Source organism: Embiotoca jacksoni, unplaced genomic scaffold (assembly GCF_022577435.1).
Source record: "Embiotoca jacksoni isolate LCO1_2020_lvr unplaced genomic scaffold, fEmbJac1.0.p SCAF_17, whole genome shotgun sequence".
NCBI classification, from domain to species: domain Eukaryota; kingdom Metazoa; phylum Chordata; class Actinopteri; family Embiotocidae; genus Embiotoca; species Embiotoca jacksoni.
The window spans coordinates 10,509,743-10,534,238 of record NW_027185307.1 but is presented as its reverse complement, the minus strand read 5'-3'; the positions used below and the strand labels follow the sequence as shown (position 1 = coordinate 10,534,238).

At 39.1% G+C, this 24,496-nt stretch overlaps 1 protein-coding gene across 1 annotated transcript in view; it reads right to left on the bottom strand.

Moving 5' to 3' along the window:
• Nucleotides 1-24,496, bottom strand: part of cntnap2a (contactin associated protein 2a) — a 312,740-nt gene that overhangs the window by 125,474 nt on the left and 162,770 nt on the right. Inside the window, exons 5-9 of the mRNA XM_069151565.1 lie at nucleotides 21,687-21,739; nucleotides 21,209-21,359; nucleotides 20,117-20,301; nucleotides 13,528-13,671; nucleotides 12,327-12,588 (exon numbers count right to left, since the gene is read on the bottom strand). Coding sequence (XP_069007666.1) covers nucleotides 12,327-12,588; nucleotides 13,528-13,671; nucleotides 20,117-20,301; nucleotides 21,209-21,359; nucleotides 21,687-21,739 — 795 coding nt within the window. The remainder of the gene's footprint in view (nucleotides 1-12,326; nucleotides 12,589-13,527; nucleotides 13,672-20,116; nucleotides 20,302-21,208; nucleotides 21,360-21,686; nucleotides 21,740-24,496) is intronic.

Genomic DNA, 24,496 nt, shown 5'->3' with positions numbered 1-24,496 from the left:
CTCACACTGAGTTTAATTGAGGATCATCTTCCTGCCTCTAACAGGGTTTTTCCCTCTCTTCTACACACAGGTACATATGTATGCCAATGCCCCTCAGTTCTTCTTCTATTTTCTTCTCTCGCTCTGTCTTTCTTTGCCCCCCTTTTGCAAGCTGAGTGCAGATCCCAGTCTTAAGGCCCCTGTGTCTCAACTCCATTAACTCTCAGAGAACCCTGTTTCCGTCTGAGTACCCAAGTGCATGTGTGCGTGTTCTCTATGTGCCTGTGCGACTTTGAGCACTTTGTGCAAGTCTTTAATGTGCTCTGTTGTCTGCACGTGTCAGCGAGGTATGTGTGAGTTTCGTCCATGCAAGTTTTGTGCTCTCCCCTCTTTTCTCCTTTCCCTTGTAGCCGTGCTCCATTAAATATGAGTGATGTTTTGGAAAGGGACATTACTGCTGGAGCTGAGAGAGAAGCCAGCTCACTCTCAACGTCCTCTCCTCTATACATCACCTCTTACTGACACCAATCTCTATTCATCCTTCTCTCCTTGCCTCTGTCTTTGTCCCCGATTCCTCTTCCGTCTCTCTGTCTTTACCTTCCTTCCTGTATCTCTGCATTTCACTCCCCCCCCCCTTTCTGTCTTTATACTTCTCTCCTGTTGTGGACATCTGCTGCAGTGTCTGTCTTTTTCAATTGGGCTTAGTTCACTGCTTCACTGACTAATATATCGATAGTGAGGACACAGTAGCAAAGTTCAAGGTACGGTCATGTGCAAATCAGTCTCAGCAGAGTGCATGTTCCCATGGATCTGCAATGCAAGTCAATACGCATATACCTTAGCGTGGTACATGTGCCAATACATTTGAAGCATGTGTGTAAGACGGTGTGCAAGCTTTTGTTGGTGCATTCGTTTTGTGTGTGGCAGTTTCCGTGTGAGTCTTCACTGTCTATAACACACACTTTCGCACTGTTTATTTCTTCCCAGAATGCACCTGCAGACCCCGGCTTTCATATCAGCAGGGAGTCTACACTAATTAATCTCCATCAGCAGGGTGACCGAGTGTGTGTGTGTGTGTGTGTGTGTGTGTGATGTGAAAGCAGTGACAGAAGAAATTAAGGGCCAAGATGGCCACTTGCTGAAAGTTGAGACCACTGTGGCCATATTCAGGGCAAAGCTGGTTGAATATGCATACACACACAACTATACGCAGTACAAAACAAACACAAAATAGTTTCACAAGCTCTGTCGGAGAGAAAAAAAAATACAATGATAATGTTCAACAATGATTTTTTGTTCTACTTGAAAGGTCACAAACCCAAATGTAATGACAGAAAATCTGATGACAGTGTCTGCTTTGTGTGTGTGAATGACAACACAAAATTTAAATCAGGTAGAGAGCGACCTTGATAACCTCCTTCACTGACAGTTACATAACCGCCTGTATATTGGTTTGATGTAATCAAGATCTGCTCCATCTTGTCGCTCTCTATAACCCCTTGAACGTAATGGAAAATAGATACTGTACAGCCTTGTGTCCCCTCATCTGTTTTACATCACCTGCAATAGCTTTGAATGATGAGCTTATCAGTGATGGCAGTGTTAGTAAACCTTCACACAGACGCAAGTTCCTGCTGAAACCCACACATGCTCACATTTGTGATTCTCCTCTCTCACTGTTACACAACAAACACACAGGCTCAAATCACACACATGCTGTCTGTCTGTCATAGATAAAAAAAAAAAAAGAGCACAAATAAAGAAGAGGAAGGAAGGGAATCCTTCAGATTTAACTAGGTAGCACTGTTTCACAGCTTGTTTTGGAGTTGTCATTCATATGCAGTGACCTGATAACAAGGTGATGGGCTAACCAGTGACTTGGATTGTTTTTTGTTTTCACTGACATGAAAATGAAGAAATTGAACTGTGACTTCATTCACATCATCTCATGAGGATAAAAGTCAACTGCAGCAATAATGGCATTCCAAAGTGAAAATAATGCACTGAAAACAACAAATGATTGTATAAAGCAAACAATGAAATGTGGACCTAATTAGATTGCTCCAGAATTTTAGAATACTGTTTCATATTGGACGGCTATCAGTCTTGTCATATTTTAGCACTTCCTTTTCCTTTCTTTAAGGACAAAATAACTTTTAAAGTCAATTAATTAATTCCATCCAAAGCTGTTTAAAAAAAACAAAAAACAAAAAAAAACCCACTGTCATCCGATGCACCAGTCATTGTTTATGTCAGCAGAGGAATTAATTCAATGCACGTCTTAAAGGTGTGTGTCCACTGTAGCTGCTGACCATCTGCATAAACAAGACACCATCTGTATAAACAAGATAAACAATGATGTTTATGAGAAAAAAATATTTCCAACTAATTTTCTGGTGTGTTAGTGTGGGGGTTGTTTTGAAAGTAAAAATACATAAAAACAAACTTATTCTTACAAACGTCAACTGTGTATGCTAGTCAGGGATGACCTTCTTGTGCCAATTCTGCAAGACACAAATAAGGGTGAATTGTCTTTGACTACTCCTGTGGTTACTCTGAAAGGTTTTTACACAGTACTGTACACTGTAACATTTCATTCCATTTCATTAGCTAGAGGTATTTCTGGAGGGGTGAGCTTTGTACAAGGAGGGGGAGTCTGCTGCTGCTGGTGCTGCTGTTCTCTCTATTGGGACATGTGTTCAAGGAGACAGTGGAGGAGCTGACCGAGGCTTACAGACGAGGAGGGGCCAGACAAGAACGATGTCTGGGATGAGCTGAGAGCACCGGCACCGAGAGACACAGTGGTGGAGCGCAGGGTGGAGCTGAGGAATACTAAGACTGGAGTGCAACACAGACAGTAAACATCTGTGATGTGCAAGCTGGGGCCACAATGATTATTTATGAACATTCTTATTATCTATTAATTTGCCAATTATGTTTTTGCTACATCAATCTATAACACAGGGGTCTCCAACCGGGCACCCCGTGAGCTACTGGTTAAATATGCGTTTGTTGAGTATCAGTTTGTTGTTGTTCAGATAAGAGAGGTTATTCAGCTGTTTTGGGTGGAGCTCAGCTATGTGAAACAATGTTACTAAACATGAGTAGTTTGAGACCCCTGCTATAAAATGTCAAAAAAAATACTAATACAATTTTTTAAAACCAAAGCTGACATATAATTTTCTTGTTCCGTTCCACAAATATTCACAATTGAATGTGAGACATTTAAAGTACATCTTTAGCATTTTTCTTAAAAATATCTTAAATTAAATTCCTATTATTATTTTTATTAATAAATAATTAGCAAAATCCAATCGATTGATTTACAGTGTTTCAGTCATAGAATAGGCTGAAAACAAGCAGGCTAAATCCAGTTAATCTACTGCATGTAATGTGTGTAAATGGAAGGTAAACTGAAACATATGTTTATATAAATATTAATATTTGCACAGCAGAAATGTAATTATGAATCCATTAAACCTGACATAAAATCACCACTAAGAGAAAAATAAATTTATGCAGAAATTAATGTTAATTAAAATGAAATTATTCATAAATTAAAACCAATGCAAAAAAAGACTGTCGTAGCTTGTTGCTAATGCTTTTCCCTGAATATAAAAATAGAATAAAAAAAGATAAATGGACTGGCCATAAACTGAATATAATGTCATATCAACAGCAATGGAACTTCCACCTCACCCTCTATGATATTTCAATGACAAGCACCAGCCTGACAACCACTGAAAACAAAGTGACAGCAATTATAGCAGAGCTGCAAGCGACCGAGACTGAACAGCCGCTCCAGAAGAAAAACGGTGGAGGAGGCTGAGAAACTGATTTATGTAATTACAAAATCACAGACTTGGTAATTTTAGGAAATCTTGAAAGAGCAGTAGAGACATTGTGAGCTTTCATGACTCTAGTACAAGAAGCAGCGAAACTAGCAGCCTTGGTTTTCAGAGTGACAACCAGTGAGGAGGTGGTGCCGGAGCAGAAGGAGGAGGTGACAGCTCTCAGGGAAGAGCTGGAGGACTCTAAGACTGAACTACAGCTCAGCAATAACAAATTGGATGAGATACACAAGACGAATGCAGGTATTTAGATCAAAGACAAGAAATACATACAGTATATGCCTTAACTGGAGACAGCATACTCATAAACAATACATTTCTAAAAAATAGAACTGACGGACTGTTTTCATTGTGTTCCCGGGAAAATAATCACTTGTTTCTATCCTATAATTTATCTCCCTTTAATTTTGTGTGTAAAATTATCTTCGTTAAATGTTTTCATTTTGTGTTTCCAGACTCTGAAGCTGGCTTTCTCTGCTGAACTGACCACTTCAAGAAAAATGTAACTATTCTCTTTTGAAACCCGACTTGTCTTCAGTTACAGTTAGTCTTGACAAATATCGGTGGCTTACAACACAACTACGGCAATGAAATACCACAGGCATCATATTACCATTCTAGTGATGGACAGGCCTGAGCTTTCCAAATCCCGACTGTTGCTGGTACGTTCACAGAGTCTGTCAAAGGAGTCTATTACTTCAGATTTTCTGCCTTCATCAATAAAAATTCTGAATGGATAGCAGTAAATTTACTCCACAATAGAGAGACTTTGGCATAATCCTGAGGCAACTAATGGTCATACATTCATTGGGAATGCATTTATTCTACAGCTGGAACAGGGAAGTGTGGTCTGTATGCGTCTTCAAAGAAACTGTGGGCTGTGTGATGATTCTACCTCCGTGAGCATCTCCAGTGGTTTCTCACTGTTCCATCAGTGAGTTTCAAATGTAGATTCATATCTTTACCAAGACCTAAAACACAGTGTTTAGATAGCCATGGCAATGATGCACTGAAATGAATCCAATAGATTCACTTTGCTTATCAAATAAGTGTTTTTTTTTTGTACTTTCCAGTTGCCCATTTGACAACACTTCATTCAAAGTTTATGAAAATTGTTACCTCAATTTGGCATTTATATCCTCAGAAAAAAGAGTTTGGTGCGCTGCAGTCACTGATTCAATAACTAATGTGCATGATGAGCAATAAGCTGGAATGTTCTTAGCTGACTCCTGTCATCAAAGGTAGAGGAGTTATTTTTCTCCTTAGTTTGATGCTCCATTAGTTCAGTATTGAAATATGAGGCGTGCATGGAAACAGCTGTAACGATTAACAATGAGGATTATCATGTGAAAATATATAAAACTATGCAAACTCTGATGAACAAGTTTACTTGGATTACAGCATTTTAGGAATATGTCACAACAACCCTCCACTAACGGAGCTAGTGTTTCATTTTACGGGTTATTTAGCTCATTATATTTTTCTGTATACACTCTATGACCTTAATCCAAGTAACTTAATTATTACTTGCATAAAATATGTATTAATTACGACAGATATTAACACTAACCAATAGTGTGTAAATGTAAGTTGTGTCACACACTATCACTCAGCAAGACCCATCATATTTACCGTATTATACATAATTATATAAAAAAGTGATATCCCATTTCATCTTCCATAGTACTGACATAAAACTCATAATATTTTAACTTTTTTATATGGAAAAACAAACAATTAAACTGCATGAGGAAATATTGTCAGAATTAATTTTGCTTGCCAACTGTGTTATAATCAAAACAATACAACACAGCAGTGAACATTAATTTCTCACTGGTGTATTCAAGACAGAATAAAATGATAAAAAAATACAAAATGACACAATCCAGCATCCAAGTTCACTTATTATTTGTTTGTTTTATAAATGGGATATTTGGGAATTTACAGCCCCAGAACCTCCAGTAAGATAAAAAAGCTTTACAGACTCATAATAGAGCCACTTACTCTGTGTCAAACTGCCATGTCACAAATACACAGTATTCATATGCTTAAAAACACATTTTATGCAATTAACGGATAACATAGTAGGACTTTTTTCTCTATGAAAAGGCACCACAATATAACAGGTCTGGTTACTTTAGGTAGAATAGCAAGTTATTTTCATGCCTATTCCCAAACACATTCAAAAATACAAACATTACACATAGATACTGACATGAGGTGCACATTGCACCTGTTACTATGGTAACGCTAGATATGACTCCGACACGTGTCATGAAGTCCCAAGTGAACCAACACAGTGAAATCCTTCAGCTGTAGCAGTGCCTGACCTCGTAGATAAACTGGTTAAATGTTATCTGAAGGAAAACCAGTTTGACTGATGACACTAACAGCACTCCAACACAGTTTGGGTCTTAAAGAGAACTACCTGACCATCAGAAGTGTTCTAATGTCCACACTGTCACTTTGACTGCAGTTGTGTCAGTAAATGTGTAAAAAAAAAAAAGTCTTGTAAAGCAGAAAGGGTCGAGCCAGTGCACAAACAGAAAAGAGTAGAGACCAACACCACCACACAGCTAGAGGGCCGACATGCAGATTCATGACTGGCTTTCTTCCAACTAACCAACACCAAGTGATATCCCGCAGGTTTAAAGAGGAGTGTGCACATTTGTGTTTATCTGTCTTCTGAAAGTGTGCTGCGACTGTATCTCTATTGATTTCAGCTACATGTGCCACTGAGACCAATGATGGATAACAGACAGTTGCATCAGACCGATCACATTTTTATGGCAAAGGAGAGCTGGAAAAAGCTGAAATAAATAAATAAAACAAGATTAGTGGGAAAAAAAGACAGCAGGAAATACTAATAACGAATGACGTGTCGGTACCACCAGCAAACAAGGGCAACGTGTGAAAGAGGGAAACAAATAAAAAGAGTGAGAGTGAGTCAGAGTGAGTTTATAAAAAATTACTGGGCAACCACACGAAAGGACAAATGGAGTGATACAATTTGTGAAAATGAAAAGATATGAATAGTGTGTTTTGTGCACGTCTCCCATTATTAAACTTTTACGAATGGCCAAATACATTAAAATGAGTTTGTTAAATACCTAATCTGTATGATGCAAACTGTAAAACCAAAATGTTTTACAGGATATTAACCAAAGCCAGTGAGATGGTGACAATTTCATAAACTACTAAATATATCATGAAACTGTCTCAAGAGCTCAGGTAGCAGTTGATTACACAGATATTAGAAAGTATTACCATTTATCATATTATTGCATTGCCCATAGAGAAGGAACATTATTTATGGCTGTCCCTGAATGTTTTGTTTTTCTTCATCTCATCTCCCTGGAGAACATGTTAGGAATATCACGCAATGCAGCAAATGCTTGTAAGACGCTACAGTGTGGATATTATTTCTGTAACATTGCCATTCTGCTTACTTTCCCTTTTCCTCCCATCTCCTATCTCATCACTACTGCTCCTCTTTGCTACTCTCTTCTTCCCCATAATTTTTCTCCTCTCATCCCGTTTCTATTTCATATTGATCCTGTATGTACACTATACATGAATTTTGTCTGCTATAAATTGATGGGGCCCTCTGGTCTTCATAAATTTATACTCCCCCCATCACCTCCACTCCTAAATATTTGGTCTTTCAAGGTAATTTGAAGAGTTTTGCACGTCTTCACGGATGGCAATATGCCAACCACACAAAGCCTTAAGAATACAACATATCCAGCCTTGCCATACACACACAGACACACTCAGGGGAAATGAGACAATATAGCATTATAATCAGGGGTGGCTGTAGTGTGATTTTTTTTCCCCCCCTCAAATCTGTGCCTCAGGCCTTTCCATTATTGTAATGCCATATCTTTCCTGTCGGACTGCGCAAGTAACCTCATGTGTGACTGATAGTAATTCTGCATCTCGACGGAACTGATGTAATCACTTCTAGCTGAGATGATGGGGTGAACACGTGTGTGCGGGAACACACATGCAAACATGGACAGCTTTAAAATAGTAGTAAAGTAAAGTTAAAAAAAAAGCATTGGCAACATGAAATGTTGGACTAGAGTAAAGGATGACAACAGTATAAATGTAGAGGTGCCAAATAAGCTTTCTATTTCTTAAAACAAGAATTTCTAAATTTGCCTCATGTTAATCCTCAGCTGCATTTATGATTATCTTGCCTTCTTGTTACTTTTCACTGTCAAACAGCATGAATAGAGGGGTACTATGAAGTGAGCTAAACCATATTTTCATCTTTTCTTGAAGATGTAGAGGCATATTTAATTAATCAACATTAATAACCACTACTTAACAAACCAAACAGGAATACAAAAACATGTTTCCTTACTTTGTTGCATGAGAACCTCTTAAGAAATTAGATTGTTTTGGTCTCTGCAAAAGCACCGGAGAGAGAATGAGTATTGTTTCCATGGCAACAATGCCGGTGCCCAATAATTCGATAATTAATAAAGAGGGTGATCAGAGGAGAGCATCTTCAGAGCTCAAAGACAAAAAAACAACACCTACCAGCCATCTGTACCAGGTTAAAAAACAAAAAAAAACAAAAAAACCTTTCTTCATTGACTTCATTGTTTATTGGATCATTTCATGCTCTGCAATGTGGAAAATAGGGATTTGGTTTATATTTTGAAACATGAAAACATGCTTTGGTCCTACTGCATGGCCATTAAAGCAACACTTTTCAGCCCCACTGCATCAAAGCTGTTGCATAATTCAAGAAAATGAGTGATGAGAGTGGAAAAGAAGGAAAGAGAGCAGGACAGTTCATAAGTGAGTAAAGTAACGGGAGAATAAAAAAAAAATATTAACACAGTATCTATCAATGCACACAAATCATTGATAAGACACCAATAGTCTGATCTCGAGGTTTCTCTCAAAGGCTTCAAGTTTCCTTTAGTTTTTGCCTCCATCTGTCTGCTTGACAGGAAGAAGTGGATGAAAGTTTTTTCAAAGGACAAAAGAGCATGTTTTCACGGGTCACAAACAGCCACAGGGCAAGTTGTTGCAATCATATACACACATACCACCACAGATCTGTAGACACACACAGATTTTGAATATGTGTTTTTGGAGGGAGACTATTCTGTGTGTTTCTAGTCGGCAAGATCTTCTGTACCCGTTGCTCTGTTTCTAATTAGGGAAAATAAAAGAACTTTAATGACCTCGGACCCACTGTGGCAAGAACGAGGTTATGAAGAGATATGAAGTTTATATCCCCCCGACCCCTCAAACCAACCACCTCTTTCTTGTACTGCACCTGCCGATTCACTTGGGCTTTGCAGACTTTAAATTACAAGCTGGTAGTTGGAGAACAATGTTCATTATACAGTCATACATGAAACGGCTGATAAATTATCTCTTTGGTCCACACATAAATATCCTCCTCTACCAATATACAACACGATTTAAATATATATTCTCTCCAACTGCAGATTCTTAACACATATCTCAACACCTGAAAATTACACCCTGTTCCCTATATTGAGCAGTTTTAGTGAAAAAACGAAAAACAAAATCATATATAGCCTCCGGGAGAAACTGCCAATCAATGAGCCTCAGCATATTTGACTGGGTAACATGTTGCAATTGTGCAACAACTGTTTAACATTAATGACACACCAAGAGCAATCCAACATTAATTAGCATTTTTTGATCCACCAATTCCTGAGAAAAACAAACATCTGGGTCTCAATGGCTTGTTAGAGCTCTCATCAAGTAAGTCATTTGGTTTGTTGCTACTATATAAAAAAAATATTGCTTAATGAAGCTTTAAACAGCACAGCAGTTACCGAGGGTCAAAAATGTGTTTCTAATTTTAGGGATCTGTCACTGAGCTAATGTGGTTTATGTTTTGACTGGGTGGCGTGGTTGTATTTAAAAGTAGGTGGGCAATTAATGCAAAGACTTGGCTTATCTATTTTTACAATACATTCACATTGTGGTAAACATCATGTATGGTGTGAGAATTGCTGTACAACAGTTCAGCTAATCAGAGGATATTTTTAAGTTCCTCTCCTGGCATTGATTAAACCCCTAAAAACTCATCTCTGTTCATTGGAATTATCCCCTAAAAAAAAACCTAATGGCTTAAGAATGGCTTGGATGTCTAACTCTATACCTTTTTCTTCATTCAGTAGGCACAGATCTATGACTATACAAAGAGTCCCCACCTTTATCTCCATCCATCCACCCCCTGCCACTAGCTTTTAGCTTGAGCTAGCAGCTCATATGGAAAGCCTCACCCCGTAAATTGACAGGATTGGTTCCTTGAGTGTGTAATGTTTGAATCCCTGGCTGTCTCAGTGCCTGTTTTTGAGACAGTCATTGGTACGCTGCAGTTCCAAAGCAGAAATGCTCAGTAATGATGGCTAAATTTGATCATGGTATATAAATCATGTATATAAAAAACACCACATGGACATGTTAACAGGTTAAAAACCTGGTTTTCATTGAAAATGGTCTATGGAAAGTTTATTAGAGGACTTGCACTTACATTACCCTCATTTTTTGTGTGCAAATGATCAGATATTAATTCAGTATATTGGAATTCATCACCAACACCTACATTATTTTTACACTTAAAATAAAACAGAAATATTCTGACATGTTAATTGGCAAATTAAACCCCTTATTTCCCTTTCTTTTAGCACTCTGTGTTTTTTCACATTGAAAAATATTTAACTCCAGTAAAATATCACTTTCTGTAAAAGCCAGCTATGAATTTGCTGCATATAAAGTTACAAAGGTTAAAAGTCACATTTGAAAAGATACGTGTGCATTGCTTTACCTTCTAGTGAATGCATAATTATAAGTCCTAATAAGATGTCGCTTAACAGCTTCATCAACAAATTATCCTCACTGGGAAAAGATACAAAAAAAATGAATTGTGCAAGTCTCTTCAAGTAACTGCTTTTTTCCCTCCTCTTGTTCTGCTCCTCAGTGAGTGCACATCTGCGCGTCTCTCCCCAGTATATTTGCCATTAAGAGGAACTAAGCATTTCATTACAAGTCTACCAAGCTCCCACTGTGTCATTGAAGTCAGAAGCCTGTGTGTCTTTCTTTCTTAGCGATACTAATAACAGAATCAAAGGAGGGGCGTGTGTTTGCGTGTGCGACTGCGTGTTTGTGTGCCTGTGTATTCGGGTAATACCGATGTAATCGCAAGCTCAAGCACAATTAGCCTAGAGGGTAACTCTGTAATAATCCCTACCCCTGGGCATGATGGCCTATTAAAGCAGCAGTGGACAGAATAAATGAGTGCGTCTAAGGGAAGCGAAAGAATGGGAGACAGAAAGAAGGGGTGGCGAAGAAATAAGAGGACGGGAGGAGGGGGGGGGGGTAAGAGAGGGAGAAGAGGAGCGGGAGACGTGGAATGAAAGAGGCCAATAGACTGGAGGAAATCAAATCATTTTCAACCTCATTCTGCTCGTTTCCACCTTATTTCTGCTGGACGTGCGTCAGTTAAGGTTGACAATCAAAAACAGCCCAAGGTTAAGTAACACTCAACTTAGACTTCCTTTAAACATGATTTGATTTAACAGTTCATCGTTCATTTTTTTTTTGTTATCATGGTCTATTTGTTTACCTTGTTACATGTCAGGGATGTCCGAGGAAGAAGAGAAAATGGATCTTACTCTTTGCCCTATTTGTTGGAAATCATTCCCTATTATCTGTCTGCTTTTTAGTGTTATTGACCACATAAATCAAGACCATTTCAAGATGGAGAGAGTCGAAGAATGAGATCAAGCCCACACCAACAGGACTATCTTAACTGAGACTGTCCACAATTGTTCTGATGTGACAGCTGTGATCATTGCTTTCAAAGAAAAGATACATCTTAAATGGTACAAATTTAATAATATGTGACTGACTTCAGAAAAGTGCCTAACTGCTTAAATTGTAGCATACAAGATAGAATGTACTACAGTGACGGGCATCTTAAATTGCAAATACACAAAAACACTTTTGTTATCACAGTTACTGAATAGGAGTGTACCAGCATTTAATGGGCCACAATCAACAAGCTGATCTACTCTATGTGAAGGGGATGTGTCGTGATGTACGAGGCAAATGGTCACACCAGATAGATGTATATCTGGAGTGATATGCGAAAATGAATTGTGCCAAATTCTGAAATACTGTAAAAAAAAAAATTAAAAAAAAAAATCCAGATAAAGCTGCACATTTTAGAGTGGCCCTTTTTTGTGCGCAATACAGGCACAAACACATTTGCAAACCAAATTTGAGAGAAATAAACCTTTTGTGAGCATAAAAGAAGTTAACCTAACTTAGGTCTTTTACTTTAGCTTTAAAAAAATGGATCGAAAACAAAAAGATGAACCGCGTGGAGGTATAATAAAGTGCCTTTGTTTTGTGTTTAATGAGAAATGTATTGCTGAACAAAAGAACTTGTGTGATGTGTCTTTATGTGAGCAAATCGGTCTGTAAACTCACCTGACGATAAGTCGACTCGGTAGTTTCTGGCCGCCTTCGACACATTGATATGAACATCAATCTTGCCGTCCTCGAGGGAGATCTCCAGCGTGCCATCATCAAGATTGCTGAACAGGAGGAGCCCATCTGCGTTCCACGTACGGAACTGGAAGCCCACAGACACTGCGTTATGATTGGCGCGCCCTGGCAGCTGCAGGAAGCTGGTGGCATTGAAAAAGACTGGGAAGGTGTGGGTCTCCACACAGGAGAATGACAGGTTCCGCTGTTAGGACACAGATGTGGGAAAGAGAGACCAACAAAGAAAAATAATAGGATGTTAATTTGCCTTCAAAGAGAAAAGTCAACACCAAAGCTAATCTCTTGAATGGGGGCCTATCGGTGACATTTAAATGTTTCAAACACTTTCAAAAGTGTGCTGGAGAGAAACAAACACCTTTGTAGAATTTAGGCACTAATCACCATTAAGCTTCTCCAACCTTGTGCTCTTCATCAAATCGTTAGCAAACACGCAATATTGAGCTGCTTTATATAGCTATAGATGATTCCTGATTGCACTTGTGTGTGTGTCTTTCTAAAACCCGAGAGCGGATCTGTTTTGATTAGAAATGAATGGGTATGTGAGTCAGAGAGAATTAGAGGTGCGTCTTTAATGAACTTGATTAGTGCCTCCATTTGTTCAATCAGTTCACCAGAGATCAAAGAAGATACACTGGCTGTCCGCTGCGGAGGAAGAACAGGGAGACAGACGAGACGTCATCTTTACAGTCTATCAGCGGCTGCTCTGTAGGACTTAATACTTAATATGCAGAAGTTACATCCGGCAGTTATCCAGAGTGCGGTTGATGAGGAGAAATAAGGCATTTAATAATCTTCTCTTGAAATCATTGAAAACAAACTTACTCAGTCATTGCAATGACATGGCAGCCATGATAAAAATAGGGAGCACAACGACAGGAAGCAACCACATGGAGGAGGGCACTGACAGGTCAGTTGTATCTGATTAATTATAAATCTCTTTGACTATTTCTGTGCTGTGGATAATAAAACCCCATATTCAGGTCAAATTCAAAGTTAGTGACAATAATGAGCATGTTCAGCATTCAGCTGCCTGTATTAGTATTATTTCAAACTGTTTAGATTGAGGTGTTACATCGGAGTTGTGTTTACAGTATATGTGTGTGTACATGCATGTTTCCCTTACAAAGCTGGATGTGTCAAGCTTCTTTCGACGTGCCAGGTCTGTAATGTTGTCTCCGTTGTAGTTGATGCTCTCCATGCAGCCTTTAAAGTTTTTCCTCCCTCCTCCCACTGGCTTCCCGCTGTATGGCATCCCACCAAAACTCAACTAGAAAGAAAGAGAAGGCAAAGAGGTAAACAGAGATGGAAAGTGGAAAAAGATATATTTTACACCAAATTAGGTTCTCATATTTGAATTACTGCTAGTTATTTGTTTCTGGTAATGAGTCTTATAGCTGTGGAGTAAAATATACACACTTTCTGGAGGGGAAATAGTATTAAACAGATTTTTATATAATGTCAGGGTAGACAATGAAAGATGTGATAGAGAATATACAGTCGAGTCTTTTAACAGTTACACATTTGTTTTGTTCCTCGGGCTCTATGCTTCAGCAGATTAAATTTTTTTGTTTTAATTCTGAAACTACATTAAAATGCCTCAGCTTTAATGCGAGTGGGTTAACATCAATAAGGAAAGAGCTGTGTGGAAGATATAAAATGAATATGAATATGAAAAGTAAAGAGGTGACCATGGAATTAAAGGAAATAATAGTGATGCTCAAAATAAGCCAGCATTTATCAGAGGGATATAAAAGGTAGTTGGTATGACAAAATCAACAGTTTGGTGCAATCAGGAAACCTAGAAAATAGTAAATGACCTGGTAGATCAGGAAGTGAATGACCAGAAAATGATTTGCATGGTAAAGAAAAACCCTTTATTACATCACAGCAAGTCAATACTACTCTCCAGGATGTAAGTGTGTCCTTGTCAGGGATCAGATGAAGACTTCATAACCAGAACCTCAGAGAACTGAACGAAAAACACAAACTCCTTCCTGGACCACAGTTCTATATACTGATGAAACAAAGGTAACCTCTATCAATAAGGTCAGTCATCTCATCTGTTGTAAAATATGGTGGTGGTTCTGTTATGGCTTGTGCATGCATGGCTGCCAATTGAACTGGCACACTGGCATTTATTAATGATCAAAAATACATTAGACAGCACTTCATCTTTCAGAAGCGTTGTGATCCCAAAAATACGACCAAATCAACAAAAGAGTGACGAGGTGGAAAATCCTCGACTGGCTGAGTCGATTATCTGATTGATCTCAATCTGATTAAGCAGCACTCCAGTTGATGAAAAGACTACAGGCAGAGAGACCCAACAACAAGCGCACTGAAGGTATCTGCAGTGAAGGCCTGATAGATCATCACCAAGGATGAATGGTATTGGTGGTCTTGTATAGCAGATATGATCTTGTTGCTTCAAGCAAAGATAACGTTGCCAAAGTATGTAGGCACAAGTCATACTATGTTAGATGTTAAACAGGTCGTGTAGGGGTTGTGGGTGTGAGTATTGAGGGGAGGAGTTCTGGGACATCAGGACTGCTGATGATCCATCTCGAGGTGTCGTGGGTTGAACTTGACGAAACACTGGTGAAAGAAGGGGCCCACTTGTTAACCCCAGTGAGATACTGCACACTCTCACTATGTTGCTAAGGCTCTTTTACTAGGTGGTTTCTTACTTTGGTGTAGGAGCATAGCATGCATAGTGATAGAATCAAATCCCGTGAATTAGTGAGACATTTGGCAGATAGTAATATTGACTCAGTTGATCCTTGCGGTGTTATTCTGCATTAATTTGGCACTTTGTGTGTACTATAAAACCAAAGGAAGTGATGGCTGTGATCGAAGACTTCTGGCAATCACTGACTGTAAATGATTTTCCATAAAACATTAAATAGTATGATTTTGTTTGACTTCTATTTGTCCAATTACTTTTGAGCCCCTAATCTTTGCGCACTATGTTTTAAAAAGGCTGTATTTCACACAGTTATTTCAATACTGACATAAACTAACTCAAATTAAAGCTGAGACTTGACATTTTAATGTTGTGTCCATAGTTTTATTCAAAATGTATGCGCTAAAGTATAGAGCTTGAAGAACAAACAATGTATAAGAGTCCAAATATATATATATATTTTTTGTTTTACTGTGAACTACCATTCAAAGACAAATGACCTTTTATGCTGTTAAACTAATAAGAAGACAAGGACAGTTTAGGAAAGATTAGGACTACAAGTTGAGTATATCTACATTTTTAGAAATTGTGGCATCATATTGTGCTTATGACAAATATTGTAGAAACACCTTTAGATCAGCTGTGTGTATGCATGGATCAGTGAATCAGATCGGATCCATAGTCACTCCTCTGATCTTATATACATATACAGACAAACAGTGTCAACCCCAAATTAAATCCCAGTGTGTTTGATCTGTTTTAAAATCAACTGAAATGCAATCTGTATTTCACACTTTTTTCCCAATTACCTTGAGATCAGTATACTATTGACATACACATAATATATACAGTATGTGTGTAATATGACCACTGGAGCAATGGGAGAAAGCATTAAAGGAAGAAGAAAGTGGCTTTGAGGAACAGATGCGATGACGGGAGATGGAGGCTAATAAACAGGCATCTGTTGGGAAGCGCTGAAGGACACGTGGCTGATGAAAATGTAAACGGCGTTTCATATTTTTCCTACAGTTTTTCATGTGTTAATTTTTTTTTCTCTTTCAAATGTAGTTCTGAGCCCTGAAGGAGGCCGAGATGATAGAGGGCAGCGTGCAATTACCAGCCGATGTGTCTGTCTGTCAGTGTGCGTGCAGGTGTGCTGGTGTCTGTGTTGTGAATATGTCTGTGGTGACGCTCCGGTAAGCTCAGTAATTACTTCCAAGGGTAGACACAAATGCAGCCGGATATTTAGTCTTCAGGCTTAAATGGGAGGTGAAGACACACGCACGCACGCGCACGCGCACACACACACACACACACACACACACACACACACACACACACACACACACACACACACACACACACACGTGCGCACACATACAGGATGTAGTGTTTGGACTAAATAGAGTACAGTGGCACACTTTGACTAAAAGCTGGTCACAATTTTGCTAACTGCTGAGGGACTAAGTCACGCAATAACGCTGCCAGGATCCATTCAGGGTTCAGAACACACACACACACACACACACACACACACACACACACACACACACACACACACACACACACACACACATCCCCCCTGGTACACACTGTTGTATAGATTTCCCTGAAGATCCCTTAATTCCACAGCTTCACTTTAATTGGACTGTGGTTTTCACTGCCCCATTTCTCAGTCTGCTACTTAACACTGGAATAGATTAGCCATATCAGCATTACCTAGTAAAGGTCACACACTTACACACAAGCATATCAATACAAACACAAAAATGTGCACATGGCCACCAGTGGATTCCCCGCACACATGCATGCTCACACTCACATTATGCACAAATGCATTTCATACCCATATACATTCCACAATCAATTCTCTGTTTTAAGTATTATTAGCTTAACTCTTTGAATTCTATTATTATCCGAGTTAATTATGTGAGTTTTATGGATTAGCAATATAGTACAGTGTAAAACCAATATCTAATTTCCTGTGCAGTATCAATGTGCTGTACTGACCACCAGTAATGAGGAGTTTAAAGGCAGTTGCAAATAAGTAAATCACATGAAGTCAGGTAATGTGGCTCAAAAACAAAGAATGTGAAGCAGCATCACAAAAACAGACAATCGATAAATAAAGATTAGACATAGTCTCTTATGGGTTGGAAATGATCAAACACCACTGTTTATAGACTTCCAGCTGTTTGGAAGGGTTCAGCGTATATCTGAGAGTTGTGCTCCCATTAGCAATTACAATATTCTATGCTGAACATTAGCCCTGCCCAAGGCTCGCCCAGTTTTCTAGAAGTCTTCAGTTCACCTCCACCATTAGGTTTCAATAACAAATACACAACACCTCAAATATTCATGAAGCGAAGCCGGCAAGCCAGTTCAGGCAGGCAACTCAAGTCCGCTCTTAGCAACATGAATACAGAGCAGCCTTTTAGATGTTTGAAGGAAACTCCCCTATCAGGTTTTGAAACTCCATCCCCCAAAGGAAAGACACAAAAAATATAACATCAAATATAAATAAGATATACATTTTCACTTGAGGACGTTGATGTCAGTACTTCCAGTACATGTACTAACAATGCGAAGAGTTACATATTTGCCATCTTTAGTTCTAAAACTAAATATAATAAACACTTTGTAATGAGGTTGCTTTATTTCTTAACTCAAATGGGGATAGCATGATTTGTTAAAACTCAAACAATTAATCTGTTACAGATTCTCCCTTAATCATATTAAGAGGATAGTTTGCTTTTTTATTTATTTATTTTTGGATTGGTGTTGCACAGGGTATCCATAGACATTGTATTACCTGCAGTACATAAGGGTTGACGTGTACCTGTTTGGAGAGGCAGGCAGCTGTACTGGCTAAGGAAGGAAAGCTATGTAGTGCTGTGGAGGGGGTCAGCAAAAAAAAACTATTTTAGCCATCTTAAAAAAGGCCCACCTAAAAACATCTATATCCATTTAAGTGTATGCCATGATTAGAATATTTTCACCACTTCCCCTTGCCGTCAGATAGGCCTTTCTAACCGGGAACTGAATCTGTGTATCGCTCTCTTCAAAGCCACCAGACTACTTTAGCAAAAAAACATAATATAAAGTCGCTGAGATACTGGTCTTTAGTGTTAGTTTGTATCTGAACTAATGTGTTAAAACACCGAAGTCACACATCAACACACACAAACTCATCGATCAAGGCAGCAGTGGTCCAGGAACTCCACATATGGATGTGACTGTGGGTAAGTATCAAATACAACCCCACTTAAAAAAAATATATAAAAAAAAGACTGCTTGTTTTGCTTGTGAACGATGCACAGCACCATGACGTGCACAGACCAGGAGAACGGTATAACTCTATTGAGTAAGTGTTACAAATTTTGTTACACATGCTGGTCCAGCACATATGCGATTTCTCTGTACACATGACCTGAGGGCGCACATACAATTTTGTGTCAAATTCTGGAAATTGGCAATAGAGACCCTTAAAATGCTTGGAAATGGAGGAATCAGCCTGGAAAGGTGTTTGGGGGGATATTCCTGTTCCTGAGGGGCAGAACGTCACTGTCCAAAACCAAAAAAGGCACAGCAGGTCAGGCCTGCAACCAGGAGGGTTTTCTTTGACATTCACAGGGCTGTGCACTGGGAATTGGTCCCCCAGGGTCAGACTGTCAACACCGAGTTCTACTGTGACGTTTGGAGGTGTCTGAGGGAAAACATTAAGTGTAAATGACCTGAACTGTGACACGATGTTACTTGGGTTCACCAAAATGACAACATGTCAAAGCACTCATGTCAAACCGCTCAAAGCATGTTGAAAACTGACAAGTTTCTCATCTACAACAGCACAATCATTGCTCCAAACCACTCCTACTCGCCGGATTTGGCTCCCTGCTACTTCTTTCTGTTCCCTAATAATGTATCACAAACTTTGATGTGCACTCTCTGTTTAAGTTTCATGTATGTAAAACATCGACAACCCACCTGGACCACTTGTAGCAAAACCATGTGTAACTCAGGTGCTGATTTTGATCAAGCGGCAACAAGTGTAACACTTACTCTGGATATACCTTCCTCCTGCTCCGTGCACGTCATGGTGCTGCGTATCGTTGGAGCGCAACAGGAGCGTTCTCGAAATGTATTGATCCACCTTCGTAAGTAATATTTCTACACAAATCAACAAGCACTAGATTTTTAAATGAGCAGCAAGCTTTCAGACACGTGAAAGGTCATTTGTGATTTTGGACTGTGCACACAACTCTGCTAACCACAACCCCCAAAATTGCCTTATTTTTTTTACATAAGAGGCAGAAACACAACCACAATTGCATAGCAACAGTGGTCCTCAAATTGCACTCTACCACCTAATCAGAATAAAAACAGTCTTTCTCACCTTCCAAAGTTTGCAGTACTGCCTGATGAAAACTGCATGACTGTTTGTGCTACCAGTGGCTTTGTGTGGACAGGAGAAGGGGCCTCATATGTTACAGAGGGCTAAACCAATCAACTTTAATTAAATGTTTGCTTTTCCAGAGTGAAATGAGAGTTTGATAAAGCAAGTGCACGTTGCAACTCTTTGGTACATGAGCATGGTACTTCAACATACTTGTGTTTGTTCTTTATACAGTAGCCAGTCATCTGTAAAACAGGCAGCAGCCCTTGGCTGACATTGTCACATGTCTTAGGCAAACCGGAGATAGCTGAATAATTCAGCTGACACGTGAAGTATTCACTTTTTGCCATGATTGCCTTCAAATTTACAGCTATTGCATCATTTGGCCTCACAATGGGGTTTTGTTCTTAATATGATGTCAAGCAAAGACATCAAATAAAAACAGACACGTAGAGTATGTTTAAGTAGCACACATGCTTTTTACAGATGTATGAATGGAATATATGCCTGTCACCTCCTCTGTTAATCAACATACCGTGGGTTGGATTCATTCCTTCATTTATTTACTTGGGGAGACTATCATTCTCTGTCCGTTTCACATTTCTACTTTTATGCTCACCATACTATACTCCTCACCTCATAGTCCAAATCGAGGTGGTCAAACTCTCCATTGGTCCTGAAGTGCTGTGTGTGTCTGTCCAAAGTGAAGTTGACATTGCGACGGTAGCGTTCAATCACCACTGAGTGCCAGTGATTGTCATCCAAGAGGCTGCCAGTGGTCGCCGAGGTATGACCCAGGATAGAGCCATACTGGTTACTGCCTGTAATGAACATGTGATGATATAAGTTGTACAGAAAAGGCAAACGTTGGATGTAAATAAGCCAAAATTTAATTAAGATATGTCTGTAAAATATCTGTGAAACAGTTGAACAAGGACCAGTGGAAACTTATACGTGACGTCTCTTGCAAAGATTTTCCAAACTAGTCACAAATTATTTCAGTGCTTCCCATCGCGTGACCCGACCATGCCTCTTTATTCTACATGGGCTTCTTAAATGTGTTTTCTACAGTTATTCAGTCCTCGATTGCTGTGATTGGTGTAATTAAAAAATCTTAAGTTTGTCAGTCTTGACTAAAAATTGCAATGTAATTTCCAGATTGCAATTATTTTTTTTAATAAAAAGCAATAATTCTCACAAGTCAAGGAAAAAAGTTGACATTTTAAAAAAAAACTATAACCCAATTAGTAGTCACATGTAATCTTCCTATGATGATAAGTAAACTGCACATCACATAATTATTTCCATTCTAATCATTTAAATGTTTTTATTAAAAAATGTAACATTTCTTTAAGAGTCAGAAGCGTTGACTTCATCTAGTTGCAACAGATGCCTCTGCGCTGCAGTACGGCATCCTTTAAAGGTCTCACTAGTTCTGTCAGCAACACAGCTCGTTGACTGTGAACAGAGTTACACACTCATTGCTTTTGTTTACAGTGTAAAGGGTAAAAACTTTGCTCTAAAATGAAGTTATCTGAACAGACGAGGTGTGAATTTTGGTTACAAAAGTTTAGGATTCCTGTCAAACCTGTAATGATGGTACTATTTTTCTGACCTGACAAGCTGCTGCAAACACACCCACTGTCATCCAGCCAACACACAGAAGGATCACAGCTGGACATGGTAGAGCTTCAGATAAATCACTTTCCAAATACACTTGTTACCTACCCAGGTTAATCTGCAGCTGCAGCTTGGCCTTGCGAAGCTCCAGGGTGATGTAGTCTCCCTGCTGGCCCTCCCCATGGAGAATCACACCCTCACTTTCTGATGTCTTAAACCTGAGTGCAATCACATCCTTAATGATCTTCATCTTCTTTACCTGCACGGATGTTCAAAAACACACACACAAAAAAAAACACTTCACATGGCTGTTAACACCACATGTAGCTCATTTTCATTCAACACTGGAGAAATACTTTTACTTCACAAACGTTGCATCTTCACTACAGAACAAGAAGACCTGCACTTGCCTGGGTTTCCTTGGTGCCTGCTCAAAATGTAAAGCCCAATATTTATTTCCCTTCTTGTTATACTGCTATATGCTGTTCTTTTTTTTTAGGATAACTGAAATGGCTGAGGCTTTATTATTGTTTACACAGAGGTTTATTCCACACAACAAAGAATATCAGCGTAGTAAATCCAGTACCTTGAAACGATATGAGATCACACCCTGTCCATCAAAGTTTATGACGTCCGCCCCTAAAAGAAACAAACAGTAAGTTGGTGACAGTAAGAGACAGAGAGAGCAAGATCAACAGGAGTTAGTGTTAATAGAATAAATTGTGATTATGGATTTTGTTAAATTACAAAATCATAAAAAACTAAATATACATACACACACACACACACACATACACACACAGATACCAACTCTACAATAGGAACGGTAATGCTAGAAACCTTAGTCATCTGTGGTAATAATACATGGACATGTAGAGGGCCTGTTGAAATGTAGTATTTTATGGCAAACATAATTACTGGCTTTAATATTTCCAACTGAATGTTTAGGAGGTTTGTGCAATGAAATGTCACCCAATATGCTTTTTTCACAGATGACATTGTGTCATCTCACAGCATTAAAAACACAATGGTCCACCATAAGGAAGTTATCAATGGCAGAGTTTAATTTAGCTGCTTCTGTATATACATGTTGGCTCACTGACAGTCTGTCATGGCTTAATGGGACTCCTGAATGGAACGGGTCCATCATTGATGCTATTAACCACCTGTGCTATTCCTACTATGACAAGTCAAAATGTCACATGTTTGAGTATTTATACTGTGTATGTAAAATGGTTAAGGGTGTAACACTATGCTGCTGTCTAACACTGTTAGTGAGCAGAGCATACTGATCACAGTAAAGTTTTCATTCCAAGTCAGGAATCAATGGATCAAACAAAATTTCAGTGGAATTGACTTAAACATGGCAACAATAAAAATAAATAATAAAAACTCCCACACAGATACATGTCTCACATTTTTCAGACTGAAAAGCTGGTGGGCGGAGCTACAACATTGGCCAGCTCCAACTTGAGCAGAGGTCTAATCAGCCATGGCTCCATTCACCTGTGTTGATATTCAGGCATGTTAAATGTCTACAGGTACAACACGCTACCTGCTGTATACTACAAATTTAGAAGGAAATTATATCTGTTCCCTTTGTTCCAGCTACATGTCTTTCAATGTATTTTCCTCACTCTCTTGTTCTCACACTTGTCTCTCTTTCCACTTTCATCTTCCTCCATTTCTCCCCTCTCTGCTCCACTTCTGATTACCTTCACTTCCCTATTTAGTTTCCGCTCTTCCTTCCGTCACTTCATTTCATTCTTTTGTCTGTCACGTTTATGGAGCAGAGAGTCGTCCTATTTGACAGTTTTACGATTGTTTTTTTTTAAGATAGTGCAGATCTGTGTGAGCAGAAAAGGGTTTTTCGGCTTTGCTGAGTGCTTGATGTCAGGAGGGAGAATTTATGGAAGGCCACTGGGCGATGAAGAGAAAGAAGGACAGAGGTTGACTTATTTATTTACTTTACTGGAAAGCCTCAGCAAAAAAACAACAACATGGTCATAGCTATACCTCTATGCAGACACACACATATCACTAACGCATCCCGCTCATTATCAGCCCAATGTTCACCCAGTGTGGAGATAAGCCACAGAGATGGACCTGCATCATGTCGAGGTGAGTCGAAGGTGCACTTTACCGAGTTATGAGATTTATCTGTATCCATGGCAACAAGTGTCACTGCTCAAGCAGCAAATTAGGAGGCTGTGAATACAAAAGCGGGTCAGCCACAGTACGACCTACCTACACCAAACAAACTTGCTCACTTTTCAAATAATTGGAAATGAAAGCTGTTTTTTTGATTTGTTAGTTGAACAGATATTTCGATTTTATTTTTTACTTTGGTAGAAAAATGGGATTGTTTTGGTTGAGTTGAGGAATAATAAAATGATTTACCTACAATGAAAGCAATTGATTTGCAGCAATGTACTGTAATTCTATATTTATGCCCCCTTTTTCTCCATACATACTGCACCCCTGAACCTGAAAGCCACAATGATGCTCTTTAGGCTGTGCATGTGTTTGCTCTAGAAATAGATGCTTTCCACAAAAAAACCCAAACATCTACGAGTACATTTCTGCAACTCTACACATGATGATAGTGATACATCATCCTGACAACAGATAACGTCTGTTGGTATAAGTAGGCCACAGGTCGAAGTCAGCTGTGATATGCTTGCATCCTTTTGAAATTCTACTTGCACGCTAGCGACCACATCTGTGTCAAAAATTAAATTTGTACCCTCTGTTTCTGTCTGACTCCCCTTTCTCTCACATACCGGGCTCTACTATTTCCTGACTCATCTATGAAATAATTGATTTTCTGTTGATCCTGTGTTAATCAAAATGGAAATGAGCATGTAAATTCCCCAGCACGGTGGATCACGACTCCTTTATAGCCTCTAGCTCTGGCGCAGACACACGTGCGCACGCATGCACGCACGCATGCATGCATGCATGCGCAGGCACACACACACACACACACACACACACACACACACACACACACACACACACACACACACACACACACACACACACACGCTGCATTTTATTGCATTGTCCTAGATGAGTCATAATATGGCATTGCATTTAATTATCATCCATTTTTAAAAACACAGAATTATCATCGACAACGAACACATTTGGTGATTATGCTGGGAACATAACATCTATATTTATCTGCCTCCTTCTCCTCCTACTTCTTCCCTTTTGTGCTTTCTTCTTTCATCCCATTTTCTTTGTCCTTGCCCAACACTGTACTTCTCCTCTCTTACATATTTGATTTGGGAAGCAGGAAAAATATTTACGAGAAGCTTATTCGCGGAGAACTGGACAGTCGAGGAGTGAAAGAGAGGGTAGATGAACAGATACATGTGGACGTTCTCATTT